A 25,173-nucleotide genomic window follows, 5' to 3' on the forward strand; every position below is an offset into this window, starting at 1 on the left:
GCTTTTGAATGTGCACACTGCTAGTCTTTTTGCCTATAAGATCAGTTATCCATCCTGCAAATCACAAACTGCTGCTGATGAAAAGGGAACTCATGGAGAACTCTGACTGCAATGCATGTAGGAACCCTCACAAACCTTCAAATTTAGAGAGGGGAAACAGAACGATACAAAGGAACGTGTATTAAGAAAACAAACACACAAAATGAAAGTGGGCTGTCGTTCCCCCTTACACTCAAATTCTTTGGGAAACATTCAAATTGGTGCATGAAAATTCACCAGAATGCAGGAACTAAATGTTTCACACTCAGAAATTTCTGGCAGATGACCCCAAAACTTCCCTTTTCATATATGTCTCCCCAAATGTTCATTTGAAACTTATGCCTATGCATTTTTATCTATGTACTGAGTGGGTCCTCTTACATGAAGTCCGCCATTTTTTCCCTACCGTAGCAGAGAATGGACAAATGTACAAACGCTGCGTCTAGATTAATTTCTGCAACATCACTGCTAGATGTGACTTAGACCTTCAGACTGGACCTTGAACAAGCTCTGTTAACCTTTTGAATTCAAACAGCAATAAACCTGGCAGTGCATGCTGGACCTTACCCTAGTGTTTGAAACCTCTTGTTCTTGAGTTTTAGTGGTTGTCCAGTTGTTGACAGCTAAATCTCAAATGTCCAAATGTGTGAAAAACAAGCCACTGCGAAAGGTCATAACCGCATTCCTGGTACAAATACTTTTCAAATCCTGAAGGTGAAATTGTAGGTGATGAAACCTGAGTATTAAATTCGTCAGACGCTCATTCACAGAATTTATGTAGTTATCGCATGCCATCTGTTAATCAGTTGTCACTTGATGAATAGATTCGCTGGTGCAACACACCATTCACAACTATGTCTTACTCTTAAAGAATTTGTCTTAAGCACCCCTGGCACATCAACCAATTCATTGCAAAGTTTTAGTCACTGTGATTTTCCGAATGATAGCACTGCATGAGTGTCAAATATTGACCCATGAGCGCTCCTGATAAGTCAGAGGTGTCACTCAAAACAACTTACAGGGAAAAATTCCCGCTCACATGCTGACAGTCCCACCTTGCGCAATCTGCCTCAACCAGGGAAGTGAGTCATTTCCAGGAGACGGCTATAAAAGGAGAGACTCTGCTCTTCAGCGCTACATTCAAACAGCTGAGCAAGAAGGTGGCTGAAGCAAGAAAAGCAAAGGTGGAGAAGAGAAGAGAACTGAGTAGAAGAAGAAAAAGGATTCAGTGGAATAAAAAGCTTCCTCTGTACTTTGACATTCAGGCTTCGTCAGACAGCTTCCTGAAAGACATTCTTCATCTTTAGTAATAATTTTACAGAACTTGTAAAAGGCAAAATGATGAGCTGCAGAGTTATTGTCATCTCGATTGCTGTGCTCCTGGCCTTCCTTGTGGTCAGTGAAGGTAAGATTTTCTTTTTTTTGTGTGAAGTTTTGCATTTGATCTGTTAATGTTGCACTTTTGCTCAGCTATCACTGCACTTGTTGCACTTTTTAACCATATTCTATCATCCAAACAGCAAGCCTTGGAGTGGAGCTGCACTGCCGCTGCATCCTGACCGAAAGCAAACCCATCGGAAAACACATCGAAAAGGTGGAGCTGATTCCTCCCAACTCCCACTGCGATGAGACTGAGATCATGTAAGAGCTCATTTTAAAGCCTTCACCCCATCACGAGACTGATGATCCTGATACTTAAAGCTTCTGTCACTTTATGGACTTGTTCTGACATTATCTCTGGTTCTTGCTTGGTGTTGCAGTGCCACTCTAAAAAGGTCTGGCCTGGAGGTTTGCCTGGACCCAGAAGCTCCCTGGGTGAAGAAAGTGATTAATAGGATCATGTCCAAGTAAGTACCTCTAATGGCATTCAAACATAACAGTGTACTGTCATGATTTACTTTGAAACCTAAAGAAAGTGGCTTGATTTCTTTCAAAAACATTGGAAGAAGACAATAAGCATCTTAAGAAAACATTTACCAAAAATTAATTTGAAAAAGAATAGATAAATAAAAGAATAAGTAAATAAAATGAGAGAATAAATTAAAAGACAAGTAAATGCCCTAAAAAAAATGCTTAGAAATAATTATATAACTTCTTTTCTGTTTCTTTTCTCTGCAGCAGAAGTTAAACAGACCAGGAATGTCACGCTTTACGAACTGTTTAAAGACAAATGAAAAATACCGAGAAGTATTTGCTGTCATCATCCCTCTTTTTAATACCAGAATACTACTGAGTGTCCTGATCAAACTCTGAAGATGACAACTGAATTTAACCACTAATGTTATGTTTGTATCAAACAAATTATTTATTACAAAGTCTCTGCTTGTTTCTATGTCATTTGTGTGCTGTAGCCACTTACTCCCATTTGGCTGCTCCTGTTGCACTGCATTACTGTTGTATGTCTTCAAATTATGTGCTCAACATATTTATTGATGTATTTATGAAACAATAATGTATTTGGTTTTAGTTGTGTGGGTCTGTGGACAACCTGTAGATTTAATAAAGAAGTTTCTATGAAATTGAAAGTGGAATTTCATTGTTTTTTCTTTCTTACACATTATTATTTTTGTCTTTTGTGCTGTATGTCCCTCACAAGGATGTAGCCATGCAAAGAGTTTTAGCTTCTAGTAACTGATACATCTTTTTTTGAAACAAACTCATATGATGGTAGAAGCACCTGGCCCTAATCATCTAATTCCCTGTGTTAAATATTGTTTTATAATGACAAAATAACCAATAATTCACTGTTCTATCAATACAGGCACTTTTCTTTTGCACATGAGGAAGTTCTTGGAGTGTGTCCTCAACTGGCCGTTTTCCCACTTCCCTCTGCAGTCAACCTAGCAGCTGCAGCACCGATGCTGCTAATGAAATGACCTCACATGGTCTAACTCTAAATACTGTTACAACATGGATAAATAAAGCTTATTGAATGTGGTTTTGCAGAGGACTTTAATCAGACATTGTAATTTTAAATTTCAACAATGAACGAAGTCCTAAATCAGTAAACTTAGACTGTGCTGTAAGTCACATGGACTTGTTATTGCATTTGCACCAACATTCAAACCTCCACAAATACTAGTATCACTTGAATGCAGCTGCAACAGCGAAGATAGTTCAGTTATGATTTCAGCTACAGGCGCTCCCTTACATTGTAATGCTGTGCTTCTGTAAAGTTGGGGGGCTGTGACACTTTCTCATCTCAAGTTGTCACATGTTGCTGCTTTGCAGTGAACTTCTGCATCTACATGTTATGTTTCAGATATCCTTTTGCATCTGCAATCTGCGTTCCAGGATGGTGATGGCACTACAGTGATGTCAACAAATGCACATGATGGGATGGCACGGCATGTGGTTATGTTTAGACAACACAAGCAAATGGCAACCAACATAAACAAATGCACATGCTGGTTTAGCCAGTGGCTCATGTCTCTCTGAGCCACTGTAGAGAGAGTGAGCATAGCCCCTCCTACTCCCTGGTTTTTAAATCAGTGCAGGTATTTTGAGCATTTTGTATCAATTCCCCTGTCTCTGTCACAGTCTGCTTATTCCAGCTGACTGGTGAGATTTTATCCCAGAGTCAAATACTATTGCTGCTGTGCTGCCCATTCATTTTTTTAAAAAAGGTTTTTGGGTTCCTGTTGAAAAGAGAGAGCCCCAATGAGCTGAGGTACCATGAGGGTAACAGAAAGCAAACAGAAAGGTAAAGATGAGGTAAAGATTTACTACATTTTAGTCAGCATTTAGGCCCACTAACAATGCTTCTTCTGTTTGTTTCATAGATACAGTTACCACTGCTGTTTTGTCTTGCCTGGTTTTTGGTTTGGTTTAGCCATTTGTTTCGTAATTGTTTGCAGTCGGGCCATGTGTTTTGTGTTACCTTGTTTTAGTTTTGGGGTTAATTTGGTACATTTAAATACTTATTTGTTTAAACAGTGTTTATTTATTTTGGCTTTTACCTTTATTTTTGAATGGCAAAAGCCAAAATTTGACTGCATCCAGCTTTTTCAGTGTCAGTATTTATTGTTTTCTATGTCTTCAATGACAACAAATTTAAGATTTTGGGGAATTGGCTGCTGGCAGACATTTCAGTCATTAAGGGCCATTAATATTTTGAACTTGTAAAATCATGATAACAAATTATTTTTTCCAAAGTTTAACTTAGGTGAATGTGTAATAGAGCTTTTTAGCTGTAGAAATACAGTATATTGTGCGTGTGAAAAAAGGTTTGTGCGCACAGATATAATGTTTGCATTTAAAAAAAGTTTTTGTAGCTGTAGAACAGTGAAAAATAGATGTAAAAATGGTCAAAGTCCATGCTTGTACCTCACAGCTATACCTTGTAACTTCTGTGGGATAAATGTCTTCAGCCTGATCTGTTTTTCTTTGACTGGTACCCACATACTTCAAATACCCAATAAAAGACAACAACAGTCTTCAAAAACAGAACTGGAAATGAAATAGGTTTATTGTAGATTATCAAAGAGTAACATGTAAACTAAGCAGGTCCCAGGAGCAACTAAAAAAAGTATCTGAAATCATCATCTTTTGTAATAATTCCACCTCCTCTTCTTTTGGAATATTGAGAGTCTCTGATTGGTAGTGAATTAAAAAAAATGGATTTGCCATTACAATCTCATTCATGTGAAGGTACTTTTACATTAACCCCTTGAAACCTAAGCATGTTGACTTTATTTCTTTAAAAGAATGGGAAGAAAGAAATAAAAGAAGAAATGGCCTAATACATTTACAAGAAATTGGTTATTAGTACAAGAACATATTACCTGAAAAATTAGTTATAAAAAAATTAATTAAATTTTTAAAAAAAGGAAAATACCTGGAAAAAGTACTAAAGAACATGATATTTCTGTAACATAATTTCAAATATGTAATTGTAATTAGCTAGTTTCCCCTAGCTTTTTCTTTTTTCCCTAGATGTTTTCCCCTAGTTAAAAAAAATAAATAAATACATTTGTAAATGTACTAGTTTCTGTGACTCAATAAACTTACATGGTTGTGCTATATGGGTTGTTTTTCAGAACGTAACTCAGCACCTACATCTTCTGATCTAGAGGCCTGTGCTTCGCTGTTCTCAGTAAGTAAAGTTGCTCACACACACACACACACACACACACATACACACACATACACACACTGCAACTCAGATAAGGGCAGAATCCCTCTCAAAGTTGTTGCTGTAGCTGTCGTAAGTGGCGATTCTGGGTAGTTCTTAAACAGGCCAATGTCTTCAATATTCTCCAAATTATATACAGAATATAATATATTGTTTGGTTAAGTCAAGTGCTATTCAGCTGTCAAGCATGTACCAAGCTTGTTGCTCTGCGTATTTTGCAGAAACAATGCACATGTGCAAAATACAGGTGTGCACAAAACTTTCTCACACGTGCCCAAATCTGCAACTGCAAAACTTTGTTACACATTCAGAAACTTGACTGTGAGAAATTCTTTGTGGACATCATTTCATAAGATCAGTATTCATGACCATTATTGGATTCCACACAATCTAAGCCGTTAGAAATTCTGTTTTTTTTTTTAAAGCAATTTATGGCTTTATTAAAAAAATCAATGAAAAATAATGAAAATTGTTGTTAGTTTCAACTCTAAACCCTTCTTTGCAATGCAATCTGTTTAAAATGTTCACCCCCAAGCTGACATCGCCTAGATGACGTCATTGAGGTTATTTCCTCAGCTTTGATGAAGTTCTTTCTAAAATACATTAGTCTAGTGGAGTGTCTCTTTAGGAGGAAAAGTAGCCTAACAGCTGACAGAAGCAGATTAAAATATTGTTAACTTTCCCCATCCATGTGCCTTTTCAAGGCTTGTGTATAATAATCAAATACCATTTTACTTTCACAGGATAAGAAATGATTCTCACACTACAAATCAAAAACTGGATTATTAGGTATTTATTTAGATATTCCTTAAATTCACATGAGTAGCCATTAATATGCACAGTCAGCACAAAACGGTGTAAACATCAAATTTACAAAATGAAGGAAACTTGTTCTTTCAGACTGGCATGTCCAAAGTTCGGCCCAGGGGCCAATAGTGGCCCTCACGCTCGCCTGTTAAAATATACTACATGTGGCCCACCACACAATTGGTTGATCAAGCAAGATGACTTTGCATAAAGGTGACAGCGGGGGACACTGCTTTCAGGAGTGGCTGGAAGTTTAATACTTTCCACTGAAAGATGAAACAGGTCTCATTTGTTTGTGATATATAGATATTGTGATTGTTTGTATGTGATATATGATGGTAGAAGCACCTGGCCCCTATGTGTATCTCTCATCATCTAATTCCCCTATGTTAAATATTGTTTTATAATGACAAAATAACCAATAATTCACTGTTCTATCAATACAGGCACTTTTCTTTTGCACATGAGGAAGTACTTGGAGTGTGTCCTCAACTGGCCGTTTTCCCACTTCCCTCTTGAACTGCAGTCAACCTAGCAGCTGCAGCACCGATGCTGCTAATGAAATGACCTCACATGGCCTAACCCTAAATACTGTTACAACATGGATAAATAAAGCTTATTGAATGTGGTTTTGCAGAGGACTTTAATCAGACATTGTAATTTTAAATTTCAACAATATACAAAGTCGCTAAATCAGTATCATATTATTGGTTCATTAGTAATAATTTAAAAAATATGAAAAGATATTCAGGAAGCTATATTTATCATTTTTATTGACCTTTTTTTTTTTAATCTATCTCTATATTTATATCTATATTATATATATATTGTGTTTGTTCTTAATCCCCTATTTATTTATTTTACTTTTTCCTTTCTTTTTTCGCAGCTTAATTAATGTGTTTTTTGTTTGATTTTTATAAATAAATAAATATATGTATATATTCGTTAGACAGAAATCTAGCTAATTTGCTCAGGTTTTAATGGGTTAAACGCAAATAAAAAAAAATGCAAATGTACCCTTCCTATGTAGACTACTATTGTCAATATTTAAAATAATACACTTGCCATTAATATATTTATTTGTTTATCTGTTTTAGTAGTATTCCTGTGGTTATTGTTTTGTTTGTTTGTTTGTTTGTTTGTTTGTTATTGGCCTGTGTGAGGATGCAGGCAAAGGGGCGGGACTGAGCGCACAGCCGGGGGTAGGTGCGGTAGTGCGGCGTCTGATGCGCGCAGAGAGACGACACTCCGCGCTGGACAGACACACACCAGAGACACCGGAATGCACACAAAATGCTGCGTCTACGAGCCGTGACAAGCCGCTCCATGTGAAGAAAACAAAGCAACAGCCCACGACACTGCCGGAAGCTCCCCCGTCCGTCCAGACCGAAGCACTCCGCGCAGGCAGCGTTCTTTGCCGCAGAAATCCTCCCCAGCAGAGCTCCCCGCCGCCGATGCGCTTCAGCTGTGCATGAATCCCCCTCAGTTTGCCTTGCAGGGTCCAGGACGAAAAACCGGGCGGTGTTGACGACTGAGTGTGGTGGTTTGTGAGTGCACCTTATCCGCGTCTCCGCACACCCCTTGGCACCTTCCTTCAGGATGGCGTTAACGATCTGCACGAGATTTACCGACGAATATCAGCTGTTCGAGGAGCTGGGGAAGTAAGGAAGCATGTTTTTATCATCTGGCATCATCTCTGTATGAAATGTCAGCCTGTTATGTAATAGGCCGCTTGGCTTAGGGACGCGGATTCCGGTCTCTGTGTGTCTGTGCGTTTTGTGTGTGTGTGTGTCTGTGTGTGTGTGCGCGCGCGCGCTGCTGATAGTGTAACCGTGAAACCTGTGATGCGGGAGGGAGCTAAATACACTATCATGTATCCTGCAGGCGTGTGCGATGGCATCCTATTTGTTTTAATCCCTCATTTGAAGCCCTGCTTACGTTTTGCGCTTAGGAGAGATGTCGAGTCGAGCGTGTCGTCATGTGCCTCCATCCTGTGCAGCCACTGATGTTGCATTTCGACCTTTTGGGAGGGGGTGCCACGGGAGGGCGAGGAGCTCCCATGTTGTAAACTGAACTGGGGTGAAAGGCATGAGGGTGTGTGAAATGGTGAGATTTGGTCGCCCACCCCCTCCCTTTCTACCTCCATCTCTCCAAATCCCCCTCCTCCGCCTTCTCCTCCACCCGCGTGACAGAAATACACACTCAATAATGCGACAGCAGACCATGTAGTTGGCAATGACACATTCCCCAGCCAAGCACCGAGCTGTGGTCAATTATCAGACACAAGCAGGGAATTCCTCACCCCTGGGAGACTGGGAGAGATACCTGCGTGCGCACGCGCTCGCTCATGGACGTGTATTTGTACCTGTGTGGTCATGACCTGCAGTCTGCCCAGCACCCCTGTGCTTAGTGTACACACTGTCCCTGATGTCTGCAGCCAAAGCAGATAGAGAAAGAGAATTGAAATGTCCTACCAGTTACCCAGTGTCTCCCACTAAGCATTCTAACTGGAGGAGCTGGTCTGTTAGCACCCCCCTGATGGGAAGCCCCTGTTTCCATTGAAGAAGGAGAAATCTCCTCTACAGCTTCAGCCCCGTTTATGATCCGATGCTGTGCTCATCTTACACCATCTGTCATTAATAATGCAGCCATATTGCTTTTATAGTACCTTTTAACTCACCTGATCCTTTTGCTGCGAGCAGCACCATTTTCTCCCACTGACACACAGTAGAGTAGCTGGCAGTGGTAAAATAAAAGTAGGCTACCACACTGTTTTTAGACCAAATAACCTGATATTTTGATTGTTTCATCATCTCGGTACAATCAGTGCATCTGATGTTGTTTTTGTTTAGACTGTTGTGTTTTTAATGTAATGGCATGTTTATTGTTTTTATTGTAACTGTGGAGACATTATCTGTGCAGCACAGACCAATTACCCTTAGGGGACAATAAAGTATATTGTATCATATTTTATCGCATTGTATCATATTGTATCATATTGTTTCAATTTTACTGACTTGGTTACTTCAGCAGATATTTACGCATGCTGCATCCATGTGATGTCAGAAGGTTGTAGTTTCCAAGTGTTGAAGTTGTTCTGATTTTCTTGTGTTCATGTGCTTTGAGATCGTAAAGTGAGAACTACACGGAAGCTACAAAGAGGATGGATTGCGTTTTAGAAAAAGAGGTTGATAGCTGACTCCAGTTTATTTATATTTTGCTAAAATGTGCAACTACTAAAAATAAATGATAGCTACCAGGAACAAAATAACAAAATTTCTAATATTTTTCAGTCAATTGTTGACACTGTTTCCATGCTTTCTGCGTTTGTGCTGCCTTGAAACGTCACTCAAACATCACATTTCGGCAACTTGGGTATCATCAAAATTTCCCAGTTTCCCATGCGTAATTATGACTTTCATGTGCTTGTAACTTAATAAAAATATCGTAATGTAATAAATCTGGTAAATACAATATTTCGGAGGGGTACATGAAGGCAGCAGCAGTGCTATACGCAATGTGGGAAAGGTTAGTAAACTAAATAAGATATGCACAGTATTTAAAGATACGTTAAGGAAATTGTCACTCAAAGATTCAGCCGTTTAAGGACCATCATAGTGTGTTGATAAGTTGTTCCCCCTCAGCTATATTAATCAGTCCTGTATATGTTACATTTTTTCTTTATTTCAATGCAGTTAAGTTTTTGATTTTTTGATGCATCTTTCTTACCAGGCTGCTCTCTATCAAAAATCAAATAGGAGACCCATGAAACTTGCTGACGTCGTGTAAGACATCACAATGAAAATCACTTCTGCATTTGTTGCTGTCAGTGTCACACTGTAGTTGAGTGGTTATGCAGTTTAATTGCAGACTCCTTCAAAAAGACTGCACTGTGTTACCCAATCACGTTATTGTAACTGATGGAAAAAAATATGAAATAGATTATAGATTTTAACGTTGGATGAAAATTAAGTGGGTTTTTTGTTTTTCGTGAAATTCAAGAAAAAAAACATTTAATTTTATAAACCATAGCAGCATAGTTTGTAAATTGTGAACTTTGATTTTGATGATTTGATTAAGACCACAGACTTCCTAAAATATGGAACTAGCCCAAAGACCTAAAGACAGCTTGTGGAACAGATAGGGTTCCTGGTGGCCCAATGACTATTTTATTATTAATAATAGAAATGAATTGATTCACTAGGGAGGTACCAGACTGCATGAAAAGTATCAACATTCAGATTTCTTATATATAAAAACAGGTATGGAGGAGGATCCAGCAGACCCCCAACAGAGCTCAAGTGTATTTATTTATATTTCAGTCATGAATATTCTTTATTTACTGGCCTACTGCCTCCTGCCATTTTGTAAAAGTCGCCTCCAGTCAAAGCAAGTTGAATATTTCTGCCATAGAGGGTCCATTAGTAAAACCAAACACTGAACACGATTTAGACTTAGGTGACCAAAATGTGACAATTCAGCTCTGGATATGCCTGCAGTCTGTGAATTAGGGGCTACACCATAGTTATGTAATCTAACCAGTGTCGTTGCTATGGCACCCACCTGTCACTTAAAGCAGTAACAACCTTGATTATGTATAACTTAAAGCTTTAAATTGTTGAGTTATATAAAATTCACCCCCCTTAAAGTTCAATGTTGAAATTAGCTAAAGAGACCAAAACTATTGTACCAGGGTGTGAACATGTTTATGTCTGCTTTAAAGTTGTGCATTTTAACATGGGGGTCTATGGAGATTGACTACCTTTTAGAGAACTTATGCAGTAGCTACAGTTTTCAGCCCCGGCTGGTGCCGCTAAATTAAGACATGCAAAAACATTGGTATAATGATGAAAATACAGCATTTGAACTGTATCGAAATGTAGAAAAAGAAAAAGATTATTTAGTCTTGTGAGTTTAATGACCTTTGGTTACCTGTAAGCCATGTCTTTACATCCCTTTGCAAATATGTTTGCATCTTTGTGAGGCATTTTTATGTCAATACATATTCAGATGATTCAAGCTGGTCATGCACAGTATTTTCCATCCATTTTTTCAACATTAGTCTGAAAACTTTAAACAAAAACACAGAAACGTCCTCATCATACACAGTTTGCCTGCCAACCTTGAACCTTTTTTCAACATGTGTACTTCCTCTTGAGGCTACTTTCAAATTTAAAAGCACAGGTACTTTTACTGTGTAGCTAGTGTATTGCTATGTAGGTCTGTACAGAGTCAGTTAACAGACACAGTAAGCATATGCACTTCACAGTGCCATGCTACCTAACTATGGGGGATAGTCAAGTAAAATTCTTACATAACACGCTATGCTACGATCATATTCTTTACCAAATCCTCTATAAATTAGAGGTAAGCTTTAGTGGCAAGCTGCTCACTCCAGAGCATGTTAGATAACATGTTTATGGTACACATCATGTTATATACTCAGCAGTGTTTAACGGGCACAAATCTTCTGTTATTTTTCACATCCTAACCCTGATTTCAACCAAATAATGTCACAGTGTACAGTAACGTCATGCCACAGTTGTCAGCCATTAGAAGTACAGTAAGTGAAAGCAGCGGGGTTCATTTGAGGTAATGAGTGTTCTCCGCTTTGTCTCTCTAGTGTCTGCATCCAAGAAGTGTCTAACTGTTTGTGATATCTCTGATGTTGTCTGGAGCTCGACGGGATGAGAACAGATAGGGTTTGAAAGGAAAGGCGTGCACAGGCAGAGATGAAGGTTTAATAGCGAAAGTGGCCCTGCGTGGCTGCAGAGCCGAGGTGGACGTCTCCATGGCTGCATTTAGAGATGAGAGATGCAGCACTCTCACTCTTCTCCTCGCTCAAATATAGCCGACCTAGTTTTTGATCTTCATACATGTGCCTGAAACACCAGAACAACACATGGCTTAAACAATAGAAGGCTGGCAGGCACGTTTGTCGGTGCTGATGGTCTCGTGGAGCGATGAGGACAGCGTGTACTGTAGGTGTGGGGGTGTGTTTGTGTGAGGAGCTGCAAAGATACTGCATCAGTGCTTTTGTGTCATTTCATGTTAAAATGTGACTGCAATACAGCATCTTTAGCTTGGCCTCGTTCGCTGTAACTCATGTATGACATCTGAGGGCTGTTTCATGAAGGAAAACAGGTTTATTTCAGTACATCTTGCATATTTCTGCAAATCCTGCAGGTTGCAATAAGTTTGATCAAAGTTACCATGGAAACATGTTCCTTCTGCTTTATTCTTGCCAAGCTTCGACTGAGATAATCTTTTCTCCAAATCAATCAATTTGAAGTATCTGGTTCACTTTCTTAGGCTCAGCGAAGCCTTGTTTTTCACACTAAGCCCCACTTTTTTAAGCATCAATTTTTTATTCAGATTATACATTAGCTGGTATGGATCAGACTTATATAGTATTTCTGCTTTTTTTGTATTACATTTTCATAAAAAATCAAAATAAAAATCTGTAATCTCAGGCTTCAGTAACCAATAACCAACTAATATATCTGAATGTAACTTTGCAACCGTTCTTTCTTTGTTTTCATGTACATTGTGGGAATGTTTTATAAAAGAACATTCTTTGATTTGTCATTTTTTGTCTTGCTTTTTTGGTTTGTTTGTCTGCTTACTTGGGAATAGTGGGATGGAGGAAAAGAGATGGGGGACATGTTGATACTAAGCGTAGTGTTATGTTTGCATGTTTATTTCTGATTATTGTACACTCCTCTGAAAAAAAAGATGAGGGAAAAACAAAATAATTTCTGTGTGTGTTGTCCTTTCAGGGGCGCATTCTCAGTGGTCAGGAGGTGTGTGAAGATCTCCTCTGGACAGGAATATGCTGCAAAAATCATCAACACCAAGAAGCTTTCTGCCAGAGGTAAACACCAAAGACACACACTCCTGAACACAGAACCTGTGCACAGAAGCACACCAATGTGCACAGTAAACACACACTACACATGAGTAAAAAAACAAACAAAAAAACATGTCCCAAAGTGTCACTGAGTTACGTGTGGGTGAGCTGTGAACATCGCTGCCCCTGAAACAGGCTCTGGGGCTCAGAGGGGGAACAAGTGAAGTCAGTGAGGGAGACACAGACAGGCACACAGGGGGCAGAGACTCATCTGGATTTTGGTTGGTTGAATTTCCTGCGTATGCGTGGAAGAAAAGAGCAAATGCATCAAGTAAAATGCTGCAGCTGCCCACTTGCACTTTTTTGTGCTGCGTGGTGCACGTTCTCCTTCCTTTTTGTGTTATTCATATCTGTCCTTTGGTCTCTATGTAAATGTTTGTCACATACAACCCTGTGTGTGTGTGTGTGTGTGTGTGTGTGTGTGTGTGTGTGTGTGTGTGTGCACTTTTTCCCCTCACAGCAGTTGAAGATTTGTCCTCTCCCTTCATGCATGCGTCAGTGTCCTGTCACTATGACTCTGTCTGCTATCTTTTGTCACTTTGTATTTGCTTGTGATGTGCTGCGTGTGTGTCTGTAATCCCTCATCTGTGTGTGTGTGTGTGCTTGTGCACATGATTGTACTTGTTTGTGCACTAGTCTCATTGCCTACCATGTGACCCTTTCAGCTTTCCTTAACAGTTGGGTAGGTTTGAATCCATTGCAGTAAAGATGTTTTAAATTTTAAAGAAAGGCCTGCTGGTATCACTGAATAAATGTTGCATTGCATTGTGGGTGAGATCAGGATATAGGATAAAGAAGAAAAAAAGTTGCAAAAAGGAAAATGTTTGTTTCCTGCAAATCTGTTACATTTGCACATTTCACATGCATCATATCAACATTTCTAAAGTGATGTAATGTATGAAGGTGGAGGAGATGGTGGACGGTGTGTCACCGAGGCGAGCTGTCAGGCTGCAGACCACTGTGCGAGAGCAACAAACAGCCAAACTAAGAAAAGGAGGCAGCAAGAGCACTTCAGGTGTCCCTCACACCACCGGTGTTCACGGAAGGGGTTACTTAAAAAAATAAATAAAAAAAATAAATAAATAAAAAATGGGGGAACTTATAATAAAAAACTGTGGTGTAAAAGAACCAGGTCCAGATACATATGATGGTTTGAAAAGAATTAAAGGCCTTCAATGTTTAGGGCTAGAAACATTAAAAATACACCAACGCGTATCAGCTTGTGCCTTCTACAGGGTGTAGTGTAGTGTAAAACTGTCAAACTGGTTGTCATTTCTGCATTTCCAGCATCCTTTTGAGGCACCAAACCCAAGTGTTTTGTAACCTTTTGGTGTTTTTACAGCAATATTGTGCATTTTACAACATAATTGTGCAACAGAAAGTGTTTTTTTTTTTTAATTACAGACATCCCTCCATTTCCTGCCAGGATAGTGGCACGTAAAGTGGTTGTTTTTAACCAAGACATCACTACATTTCCTGCCAGGATAAAGCCACGAAAAAGAGAAATCGGTGCATTTTCTGCTGAGATAGTGCCATGAAAAGCTGTTGTTTTTCCTGAGACATAACTAGCTGCTTTTACACAGAGATGGTGCTAGAGGGTCTCAATGAGGTCCCCTATTTATTCCGCCCCTGCACTTTTAAACGGAACCAAATGAAGGCAGCGTTATTCCGCTCCAGTGTGTGATTATACACCGCATCACGACATCCTGCGATTAACAGAGGCATGACAAGCATTAGGTTTAACACGTGAGCATCTGCTTCTGGTGTGACATACAACATATGCATCGGTAGTGCTTTATAAACAATAACAAAGGCAAACATGTCAATCACAATCATTTACTTTCTCTGTTATATGGTGGCTGATCTCCGTTTCTGCTCGGAGTATAAGGAGCTCCTGAATTTGGAAATTGTTTTCCCAGTGTGTGGACATTTAAAGCTACTGTTCCTTTTCTTTGTATTAGTCGTTTGCTACGCTACAGCAGAGATATTGCTGTGTTTTCTTCCAGAATAGCGGCACAAAAATTGTTGGTTGTTATTTTCTGAAACATTGCTGTCTTTCATGCCGGGATAGTGCCACGGAAAGCTTTTTAAAATTTCTTAATCATAATTATTTTTTTATGAAGACATTGCTGAATTTCCAAGTAGATTAGTACCACAAAAAGTTGTTTTTTTTTAAAATAAAGATGTTGCTGCATTTCCTGCCAGGATTGAGCCCCCAAAAGTGGGTATTTTAAGCATAAAACATATTATTACCTAACCTAACCTTAACCAAGTGTATTTGTACATACACCTAATCACACTTTAACCACAGCATTGTTGAAATGTTTCAACGTATCCGCTACATCCTATAATGTTTCTGTGGTGTGCAGAAACATGCAATGCCAATATTTTTTCTTACGATTAGTTTGTAAAGAAATATGTTTATGTTTACAGTGAGGGAGGAATGAAAAAAATTGGTAATATGTGTTTGGATACAGCGTTGGTTATGCTTTTCATCTTTTCATTTTTGGAAGTGCACCATGTTGCTGAAGTCCCGTCACTTCTGCAGAGACCTCTGCATTATCGCTGCTCCTGGCTTGATGTCGTTCCAATCCACTGATCTGTAACCAACCCTCCTTCAGAGTGGACGGTTTCTGTGGTAATAGGGGTGCACTGATGTTATTTTTGTTATGTGGGGGTGTCATGGTAACAGAGATGATGTTGCTGAGGTGTAAGCCAGTTTGCCTCACTGGTATATATATAGTATGTTTTCACATGTTTTCTTTTTGCATTATTGTTCCTTGTGTAGTTTTCCCTCATTTGGGAAGATAAAGATTTGTCTTCTGTCTCATATGGTCTTTATTCCCCTGTTCCTATGGTGTCACTTTGACTCTGCTTCGCCTCACTTTGAAGTGGAGGGAAGGAGAAGGAGGAGGAGAGGGAGGATGTGATTGTGGGAGTGAGAGATATGGGGGAGAGACAGAGAGATAGGAGGGAAGGAGAGGAAAGAGGGATCAGTAGGAAGAAGGGGGGGATCACATGACTCACTGGGTGCTAAAAATAAATGTTGGTCATTCTCTCACTCTGTCTCTCTCTCTCTCTCTCTCTCTCTCTCTCTCTCACACACACACACACACAGTATTGAAAATATTCCATCTTTTGAGAGGAGCAAGGTTTTTAGTTTCAGTCGATGCTCATCTATGCAGCCAACCATTAGGGAAACACTGGAGGCAGCATGAAACTGTAGTACAGGTGTTTGTGTGCAATCTTTGTGTTTGTGTATAATTGAAATATTTTTGTGGAAAGTACTTAGAGATTAACAATGTTAGGAATCTGTCTTGTTGTAATTTTTTTGACCATTATTTCAAGGGATAAACCTGTAATGACTGAGGTTTCCCTCAAAATTCACTCACATTAAGTACAGTGTCCCTGCAGATCCTTAAAAAGTCTTAAAAGGCATTGAATTCAGTCATCTAAAAATAAGGCCTGGAATGGATTTAAATGCCTTAAATACATCTGTCAAAAGTTGCCTGGAAGCAGGATTTTGCCAATCATTTTTTTTATGATGTATGTTATGATATAAAAACTTAAAAATACATTTTAACATCTCATTGTAATATGTATAATTTACCAAATGCCTCTTACATTAACGTCACACAGACCAGAACAGTTGAACCAACAACATTCATTATTTTGTTGCAGTGGAATGACAAATGCCAAGTGGGAAAAACACAATGGCCTCGTCATGCTATATTTTACAATGCACATTTAGGTGCCTTTGACAAGCTATTTAACCCCTTGAAACCTGAGCAAAGTGATTTGATTTCTTTCAAAAACATAAGAAAAAGGCAGTAAACAACTTGGCAAGAAATGGTCCAAAAATGGTAAGAAATAAGTAAAGCTGACAACAAAAATTACGTGAAAATTAGGGAGGGAATTAATAGAGAATTGAGACTGCCCAGAAAAGTCCAGAATTTATTTTTTGTAGTTTGTAATTTGTAATTTTTTATAATTAAACATTTTACACATTTGCTTTGATGAGTCAAAGTTGCCTCATTTTTCCACGTAGGATGGGTCATATAATATATATATAACATATTTGTTCATGATAATACAGGTTTTAACATGATAAAAATTTTTTTTCATGATTATGGTATTATTGTTGTTTTTTTACAAACTAGAAGACATTAAAAATAATCTTTGTATAGGTTTTACTGAATATTTGAAGTATCATGATGCTATTTTAGGGCCATATCACCCACCCCTAATTTCCACGGTTGCATATATCCTCAGAAAAGTTTGGGACATGATCAATCTCAAGATGGTTTGTATGGTTTTGCATAGTTTCCAGGCTAAACGATATGACTCTTTAAAACAGTGTGTAACAGGATTTGAGGTACATTTTTTTGTATTTGGTGGGGTGTCGCCCAGTCCGCAGCGATGTGTATATAAATAAATGTCCAGTTGATCTTACTTATTATATTTACCTTTTTTGATCATATTTCTTGCGTGTATTGTCAATGTAAACATGTTTCCAAATGCCCTTTGAATTGAATTGAATTAAACCCTACCACACTAAACGACGTGTGCTCGCGTAATATAACATGGTATTTAATGCAGTGCAATTCTAGTTTGAATTAATGTTTTGCTACATTTTGTCACGTCGAAGGCAGTCCTGGACTTCACTGTCGGTCCATTTGTCTGCTATTGTTCATTTCTTCTATTTTAAGATTACAAGCTGTGGATTGTGCTTTGTGTTGCCTGTTTACGCAGTCAACAGATTTTTAAAATGGCCGTTGCATTGCCATGGTTCCTCTCAGAGCAAAAAGGTCCTCAAAATGGCGTTCTAAGAACTATGATTGGTCCTAGTTCTTAAATTGCAGACAAAACAGAAAAAAATATGGTTATTTTGGAACTATAAAAGATCCTCCTGTCAGAAAACACTTAATGATATAATGCACTTAAAAGTTTACAATTGAGATTTTGTCCCTGCCGTATCTGTCTAAAAATGATAAAGGATTAACCATATTGGATTTTTTTGCAGTTATCCAATATGCCGATGCAGAAACAACTCTTTTGGCCGATAACCAATACTGATATCAATATATCTGCTTGTTTCCCCACCTAATTTTCGTCATAAAGTCTCCTCTGTAGTGGAATTAGAAAATCATATCATACATACTCTTATCATGATGGTCCACCAGCAGATGGTGACTTAAAATACAATGCTTTTTAGTCTATTTAATATTCATTCATTCTTCATCATAAGAAACATACTTCAACCGAGGGTTTATGTTTTGTATATGTCACTTTGTCAATTAAAAGAAATCCTGGCTTGTAATATTTGCAGAAATCATCATGTTGCCCAATTCAGATACTTAATTTTAAGGGAACATCTGCCGTTGCCCATATCAATGACATGCCGATATTATCATACATTCTTAAAAATGATGCTAGATAGTTAAAGACTCTCTTTGTTGGTCATTTTAAACAGCGCAAACACAACCCTCTTTACCTTCAAAATAACACTGAGCAGTGTTACTCAACAAGAGCAATTTTGGACAATATAGTAATAAATATCAGGATGTTAAGAGCAGGCTAACCAGACAACAGCCTCAAGTTTTATTTGCAGCTTATTAGTTACAGCTGTAAATATTTCAAATGGCGGTTTTAGCTGCCAAAAGTCAGCACTCACCAGATAAAACGTTCACCTCTTGAAACTTTGCTCATAATATAAGCTGTAATTAAAATTGCAGCTCTTGCATTTTTCAAATGTCAGGATTCCGATATAAAAATGATTGATTGCTGTACCCAGAAAGAACCTACAGTAAGACTAACAAGGGTAATGGACTCTGTAGAAAGTGAGGGCGTTCTTAATTACATGGTACCACATCTCCTCCTCTCTCACTCTGCCTGTGTCCTTTTCAACCTTTGTCTTTTTATCTGTTTGATTTACCCCCCCCCCCCGCCCCCCCAACTCTTCTTGCTTCCTCACACATCCTCTGGCAGCATATTGCTTTAGTCTGGTCTACCTCCTCAAGTACTACGAAGCCAAAGAACAGTTGTGAAACAGAGAAAACGCATTGATAGACAGAAACCACAGATAATAATCTCCTCATTATTATTTCTCCCAGCAGAGTATATCAAGACTGGAATGGGAGCACTTAGGAAGGCATTAAAGTGACACAAATGAGGATACAAAGACAGATTTAGCACTGCTAGCACAAAGTTGCAGAAACATTACCCAAAAATATTAACTGTAAATATCCATTTTTTTTGGCTCTACAAGTCATATTTTGCACCGATGTTCCAGAACATAGTGGACCAAATTTTGAGCACCAAGTAAATTTTTTTGCAACAATTTCTGCCTTTTCTGCTGCATTCACTCCAAACTCCACACAAATAGGTGATAATAGGTAGAGTGTTTTGGTGTCTTGATGCTGCCGTTGTTCTTTAGCTGCCCCACTTATGTCTCACATGAGTGATGCAGCCTTTGTCTTAATTTGAGAATTCACTGTACAGTAGAGCCTCATTGATGCATTCAAATCTGTAGCTTTTTGTGTCGGATGTATGTAATCATGAATGCTAATTTTGTGTCTTTTTGTCAGGATGTATCCGGACCACCACCCTCAGATTAAACCACTTTTACGTATTAGTCTAATGTGCTCACAGCTGCATTACGGTGGATAAGATAAAGGCTGACATTAGCTTACATTATGAGGCTCCTGGCGATACTCCGGGGGGCAGTTTTATCTCTGACACCAACCACCTTTTGTTTCTCCTCAGAAGAGAAAGCAAGGGAGTTATCAGTCTCATAATTCTTCCTCTATTGGGAACCAGTGGAGAGTGACGGTGTCTCAGCATCCTGGATGGTTTCATTAGACCCTCGGGTTCTGGAGGAGGGGGGCTAGAAAGGAACTGTATGCAGGAGCACTTCTTAGCCGCTGTCCGTAGAGGATGTTACATTCACCCCGCTACATCTTTTTAATTAAAACTCTTAATTAAACTGGAGCAGGGCAATTCCAGCACCCTGTTGTGGTGTGTGTGTTGAGTCGATTTGTATGTGCGCATTAGAGTTAGGACTTTAACTAAGGTTTATGTTTGCCATCGATTGAATTATTGATTGTTTAAAAGGATTAACTGTATTCTGCCCATCATAAGTTCCCAGAGGATGTTTTCAAACTGCTCATTTTGTCCCACCATCAGTCAAAAACACATTTCAAACAATGCAAAACGGATTACATTTGAAAAGCTGTAAAGCAATGGTATTTTTGATCAGAATTGTCATGATAAGAGCTGGCTGGTATTCAGTCCTGTATGCAGTTGGTTTTCGGTAACAATAGCACTTTTGTTAAGGCGAGAGAAAGATTGTGATCTTAGTTACATATTACGAAATACTTTGCGTTTTGTGCTTCAAGTAACCTCACGCTTTTTCTTTATTAGACCAATCAGTAAACATATTACATTTTAGATGTTGAAAATATAGTCCTTACATAATACATATTTACTGTTGCAAATTTGTTGTATATAAATGTAATTTCAAAGATATTTGCAAAATTCTTTGTTGAGGTTGAGGAGAGGCCACAGAATTCAGCTTAGTCAACCTTTTAACTTTGAGCATACAAGCTAGTTACAAGCAAATATTTTTTTTGCACTTTATACGTGTTGTTGGCTAAATCAGTTCTATTAAATGTGTACTGAAGGATTTTCCCCCAAAAACCAAATATGAATACACTCATACAGAAGTAATCCCTCTCAATCATCCCTTACGACCCACTAGAAGTGTATTGCTGTGTATATAGAAACCCTGCCTTGCCTGGGCATATAGTCCCGAGCCGACTGAGCACCCAGGTGGTAGCACCACGCATTCAAAAGGTAGCTATAAAATTGTGGTCACAATGCAAAAAAATATAAATATATCAGGCAAAACAGCAAGTGGACGCAAATTAGTGTTTCTTAGGATAGGCTTGACCCACCCTACTGCCTTACTCTATCTCTGATTGGCTTAACCTTACATTCTTACCCTTACTCTAACTAGTCTCCCCCACTTGCCTAAACCTAACCAACCCAACCAACAAAGACAATGAGTAGGCTTCTAGCAGGAGAGAAAAAGGCGGGTCATGCTTTCACAAGCCTAAGGGTGAATCTGGGGTCAGGTTTTAATTTAACTTTTGCTGGTGAGCACTGAATTATAGGATGAAGAAAAACATGGAGTTGGCCTGTTTTCTTTTGATGCCAGTTAGCTTAATTAGCATGCTTATGTATCGATTTCTGCATTACAACATTCCAACAATGGTAGGTAGCTTGCTGGGTTTTTGCAAGCGGTGTTGGGAGATGGGACATTTTCATTTTAAAATGCATAACTTTTGCTACATTTATGCCTTGTGTCCACAATAAATTGTCATTTTGGAACCCCTAAAATGTTAAGCTTTTCAAATGTTGTTGACCTTGTTTTAGTTTGATAACTTCAGGGTAGACTTCTAGTCCAGATGGGCAAAAATTAAGACTCTCAGAAACAATGATGCAGACGTAATTGGGTCTTATCAGTCAAAACTTTACAAGTAAAACCTACATACATTTTGTGATTTTATCTTTCTGTGTGGATACTTCTTTCCCATTGCAACAGCTTCCTATTATGACACTCCTCGTGGTTGGCACCGCTCTAATATGACACCGTATTTGCCACAACTCCCAACACCAAATAACTCCAACACCTTAACTGCTTTATACTCATGTTACTGTCATCAACAGTTCCCCTTGATCATCGACTTTAACAAAATCTCTGTTGATCAGTTTAAGTTGAAGTGTTTTTCTTATGTTGCAGGATGAATGAATGAATCTTAAATACACTAAAAAAAACATTGTATTTTATGTCTCCATCTGCTGGTGGCCCATCACCATAGGAGCGTGAATAGTATGATGTCAGCTCCACTACAGAAGAGACTTGATGATCACTAAAATTAGGTGGGGAAGAAAAGTGGATATATCAATTTCGGTGTTGGTTATCTGCCAAATGAGTTTTCATGTATTGGCCAAAAATGCAAGCAATCAACTGCAGTACAGTGTACTTGTACAGTCTACTTTCAATCTGTACCACCATGCCCAGTGTATGTGAATGGCCATGTGAAGTGCATGTAAGTATGGATGGAGATTCATTCTGAAACTGTGGAAAAACATTCGTGTGTGGAGTTTTTTTTTCATTGTAAAATGCCATTTTAAAACAAAAACCTGTTAGTGTGGATGTGACTCAAGTTTCAGGTTCAAGTTCAAGCCATTTTACATACAGCAACCAACAATTCTGCATTGTATAGCCTACCTTTAGTATAAAACCCTGACAGGATCCTATGTAATTATTTTATAGCGTTAAAAAAAAAAAGTAGTTCAATGTGTGGTTCATCTTTGAGTTTTATCTGGCCTCTCCAATTTGTATCTGATACAGACACTATTGCAGACCCATTTGCATTAGATAGTAATTTAACTTAACATCACATTATGGCAAAAGTAAAATAGTCTAACCTTTTCGTTCATTCTCCCTGCAGTAACAAATGTCACCCTCTTCACATTAAATGTAGCTAAGTGTTTCTCTCTGTGTGAAGTCTCTGTGCATACAGGTCACACTGCCATTACTGGCCACTTAATTAACCTGCTATTTAAGAGGAAAGTCATTGTTAAGGACATTAACTGTAGGTCCACATGTTGTGTCTGTAATAGGTAATGGGCTCCTAAACTGGGGTATGTAATCCCAATTATGTATTTGACCATAAATGAACCAGTGGTGATTAGTTACTAGAAATTGAAATTGCAAACAGTTTATATCGGCTTGACACAAAAAAAATGATGCGCCTCTGATAAAATAATCCAGGAATCAGATGACCACCATTGCTTTGTCAATCAGAGGGACAACAGAAATCAGGGAAAGGATGTTTAAATTGATTTCCACTCCATCCAGAGCCTCTTTGTCTGTTTCTTTTTTGTGTGTGTATCCATTTCTGTTCCTGTCTCTTGCCTCTTTTTCCCCTTGCTTATGTCTGCCAGCGTCCTCTCTGTCTGTACCACAATCTGGTAGTATTAGTATTACTTACAGGATGTCAAACTACAAAAGGCAAAGAAAATGCACACATACACACAGAGCAGTACACTCTGCTGCAGTGCGGTTGCAGGCGCGACACATCAGAAACTGACTGAACGAGTAACAAGCAGCAGTGGAAAGAGACAGAGAGGGAGATAGAGGTTAGGGCTTGCTGGGGTCTGGATTGGGATTTTGGGATTTTGTCAGGTGCCGGTAATGATTTGCAGAGTAAGGACTATGAAGATGCAACTTTTCAACATACACTCTAAAGTGCAAGCAAACTCTGCAAGCAAACAGGTCCCTGAATCTGGAATACTCTTGTTTTCAAAGTGAAGAGAAGCTGTCCTCCTTGTCTGCGAAAACAACTGATATAAAATCAAGTCGCCAATTGGATAATACTTATTAGCTTCTTTTTGATTAATGTGTAAAGATCAAAAGAAAGGTCTTTGAGCAAGAAAAGCAAAGATGGAAGGATGATTCAGTAAAAGAAAATCACAAAAAAGTGAGAATATTTATGTGCCTGCTGTTTGGACAAAAACATCTTTGTCCTTAACTTTTTCTGTCTATGCACAGGCGACTATGTTTTCAGGTTGTCTGTACATATGTCCATACACTCGTACACCTGTGCATCTATTTATCTGTCCATCCCATTGTCATGAATTTGATATTTCAAGAATGCCTTGATAGAATTTCTTTAAATTTGGCAAAAACCTCCATTTTGACTCAATAAGGAACTGATTAGATTTTGGTGATCAAAGGTCAAAGGGCAAGGTCACTTTAACCTTGTGTCCTTCTCATTGCTATATGCTACATGCTATATCTCAAGACAGCCTAAGGGAAATTTCCTCACATTTGGCACAAAGGTCCACTTCGACGCAAAGATTAACTGATTAGAATTTGGTGATCATAGGTCACTGTGACTTCATAAAACACATTTTTGGCCACAACTTAAGAATTCATGTTAACTTTGACAAAACTTCACACAAATGTCTCATAGGATAAAAAGATTAAATTATGATATTTTATATTCAAAAGGTCAAAAGTCAACTTGACTTAGACATCATAATGTCCTGCAAAAATACTTTTCTTGCCATTATTCGACACTATGACACAAGAACAGAAAGGGGGACATTTGGTCAGCTACTGAATGAGTGACACTAATCTTGGGTGCCTTGAAACTGTGCTGATTGTGTAGATCTTCTATGCTGCCGGGCTGAAGATGTATTTGAAGTAGTTCCTTTGCAATAACATTTAAAGTATTGTCAACTGTCATGGCGACATATGACTCTAGACAGACATGGATGTAAACTGTAACTGCAACTTGACTGGTTTGCGGAGGCAAACAACCATAAAATGGTAATTTTAGTTACTATTATTTTCAATAAGGACCACTCCCCTGCAGGCCTGCAATACCATCTCCATATTCTTTATTAATAATAATAGTGATGATGGTAGTTTCCATTGTGTCCTGAACAAATATACAGATGTACTTTAGTAGAGGATTTAAATGTTTGCTTATTATCTTTCCTTTTGACTTGAAAATGCAGTTCCTCTTTCTGTTTAAACTGGACAGCATTGTAATGTCTGGCTTTTTCTGATAAGTTATTTATGACAGCGAAAATGAAAGCATATAACACCATATGCTGTGTTCAGCAGATTTTTACCAATTACCAAGAAAAGTTGCTATTGCTAAAGCTGTGTCACAGGAAGAAAACCAAAATACCAGATATTGTGGCATATTGATCAGTGACATACTAATGAAATGCATTTCCACTTCATGTGACTGGGTTACTCCCTCAATAGAAATCAAGTGATTTCCAGAAATTCAGTGTAGGTAAAATATTAGACGATCTTTTAGTAAAATATGGCTGTTGCTGTCAAGTTGTTATATTCATTCATCAAAAAATTGTGGATTGAGACAACAGAGTCATAGACATCAGGCTTGCAGTCGGCTAACCAACATAGACACAAATGACAACTGGACCGTCCTAAATATGGTACAAAGTGTGAAATCCTAACCTGGGCAGGACAGAGGCCACATAGCTTCAATGCTGACACCAAGAAATAGATTGTTTCAGACAAGATGGTTTATGGTGTGACAAGTGCGAGAGGTCAATGTCCCACAGACAGTGAAGCAGCTGACAGACATACACGCCGTCATCCCTTCACTGCTCTGTTCACGCAACATTTAAGTAGGGGCTGTGAGTTCATTCAGAATTAGTCCTTTTAAATATG

General features: G+C 38.5%; 2 protein-coding genes across 10 annotated transcripts in view; both read left to right on the forward strand.

The window, feature by feature from the left end:
* The first annotated feature begins 1,195 nt into the window (after positions 1-1,195).
* On the forward strand, positions 1,196-2,564 carry LOC121942079 (permeability factor 2-like). Of its 2 annotated transcripts, none has more exons than XM_042485172.1 (4): positions 1,196-1,444; positions 1,560-1,680; positions 1,800-1,886; positions 2,158-2,564. In XM_042485172.1, exons 1-4 carry the CDS (start codon positions 1,378-1,380, stop codon positions 2,165-2,167), a joined length of 285 nt encoding a protein of 94 aa, XP_042341106.1. In that variant the 5' UTR covers positions 1,196-1,377; the 3' UTR covers positions 2,168-2,564. The 2 variants fall into 2 exon arrangements, with proteins under 2 accessions (XP_042341106.1, XP_042341107.1); XM_042485173.1 differs by having other exon boundaries at positions 2,161-2,564.
* Positions 2,565-7,105: 4,541 nt separating this feature from the next.
* The window catches only part of LOC121941940 (calcium/calmodulin-dependent protein kinase type II delta 2 chain), a 53,172-nt gene continuing 35,104 nt past the window's right edge, over positions 7,106-25,173 (forward strand). For 5 of the 8 annotated variants that reach the window (XM_042484970.1, XM_042484963.1, XM_042484969.1 and 2 more), the window contains exons 1-2: positions 7,107-7,641; positions 12,760-12,854. In XM_042484970.1, coding sequence (XP_042340904.1) covers positions 7,580-7,641; positions 12,760-12,854 — 157 coding nt within the window. In that variant the 5' untranslated portion in view covers positions 7,107-7,579. Of the gene's footprint in view, positions 7,642-12,759; positions 12,855-25,173 lie in introns of all 8 variants that reach the window. The other 3 variants (XM_042484964.1, XM_042484966.1, XM_042484967.1) reach the window with 2 other exon arrangements.

The sequence above is a fragment of the Plectropomus leopardus genome, chromosome 4 (genome assembly GCF_008729295.1).
Source record: "Plectropomus leopardus isolate mb chromosome 4, YSFRI_Pleo_2.0, whole genome shotgun sequence".
Taxonomy (NCBI): Eukaryota; Metazoa; Chordata; class Actinopteri; order Perciformes; family Serranidae; genus Plectropomus; species Plectropomus leopardus.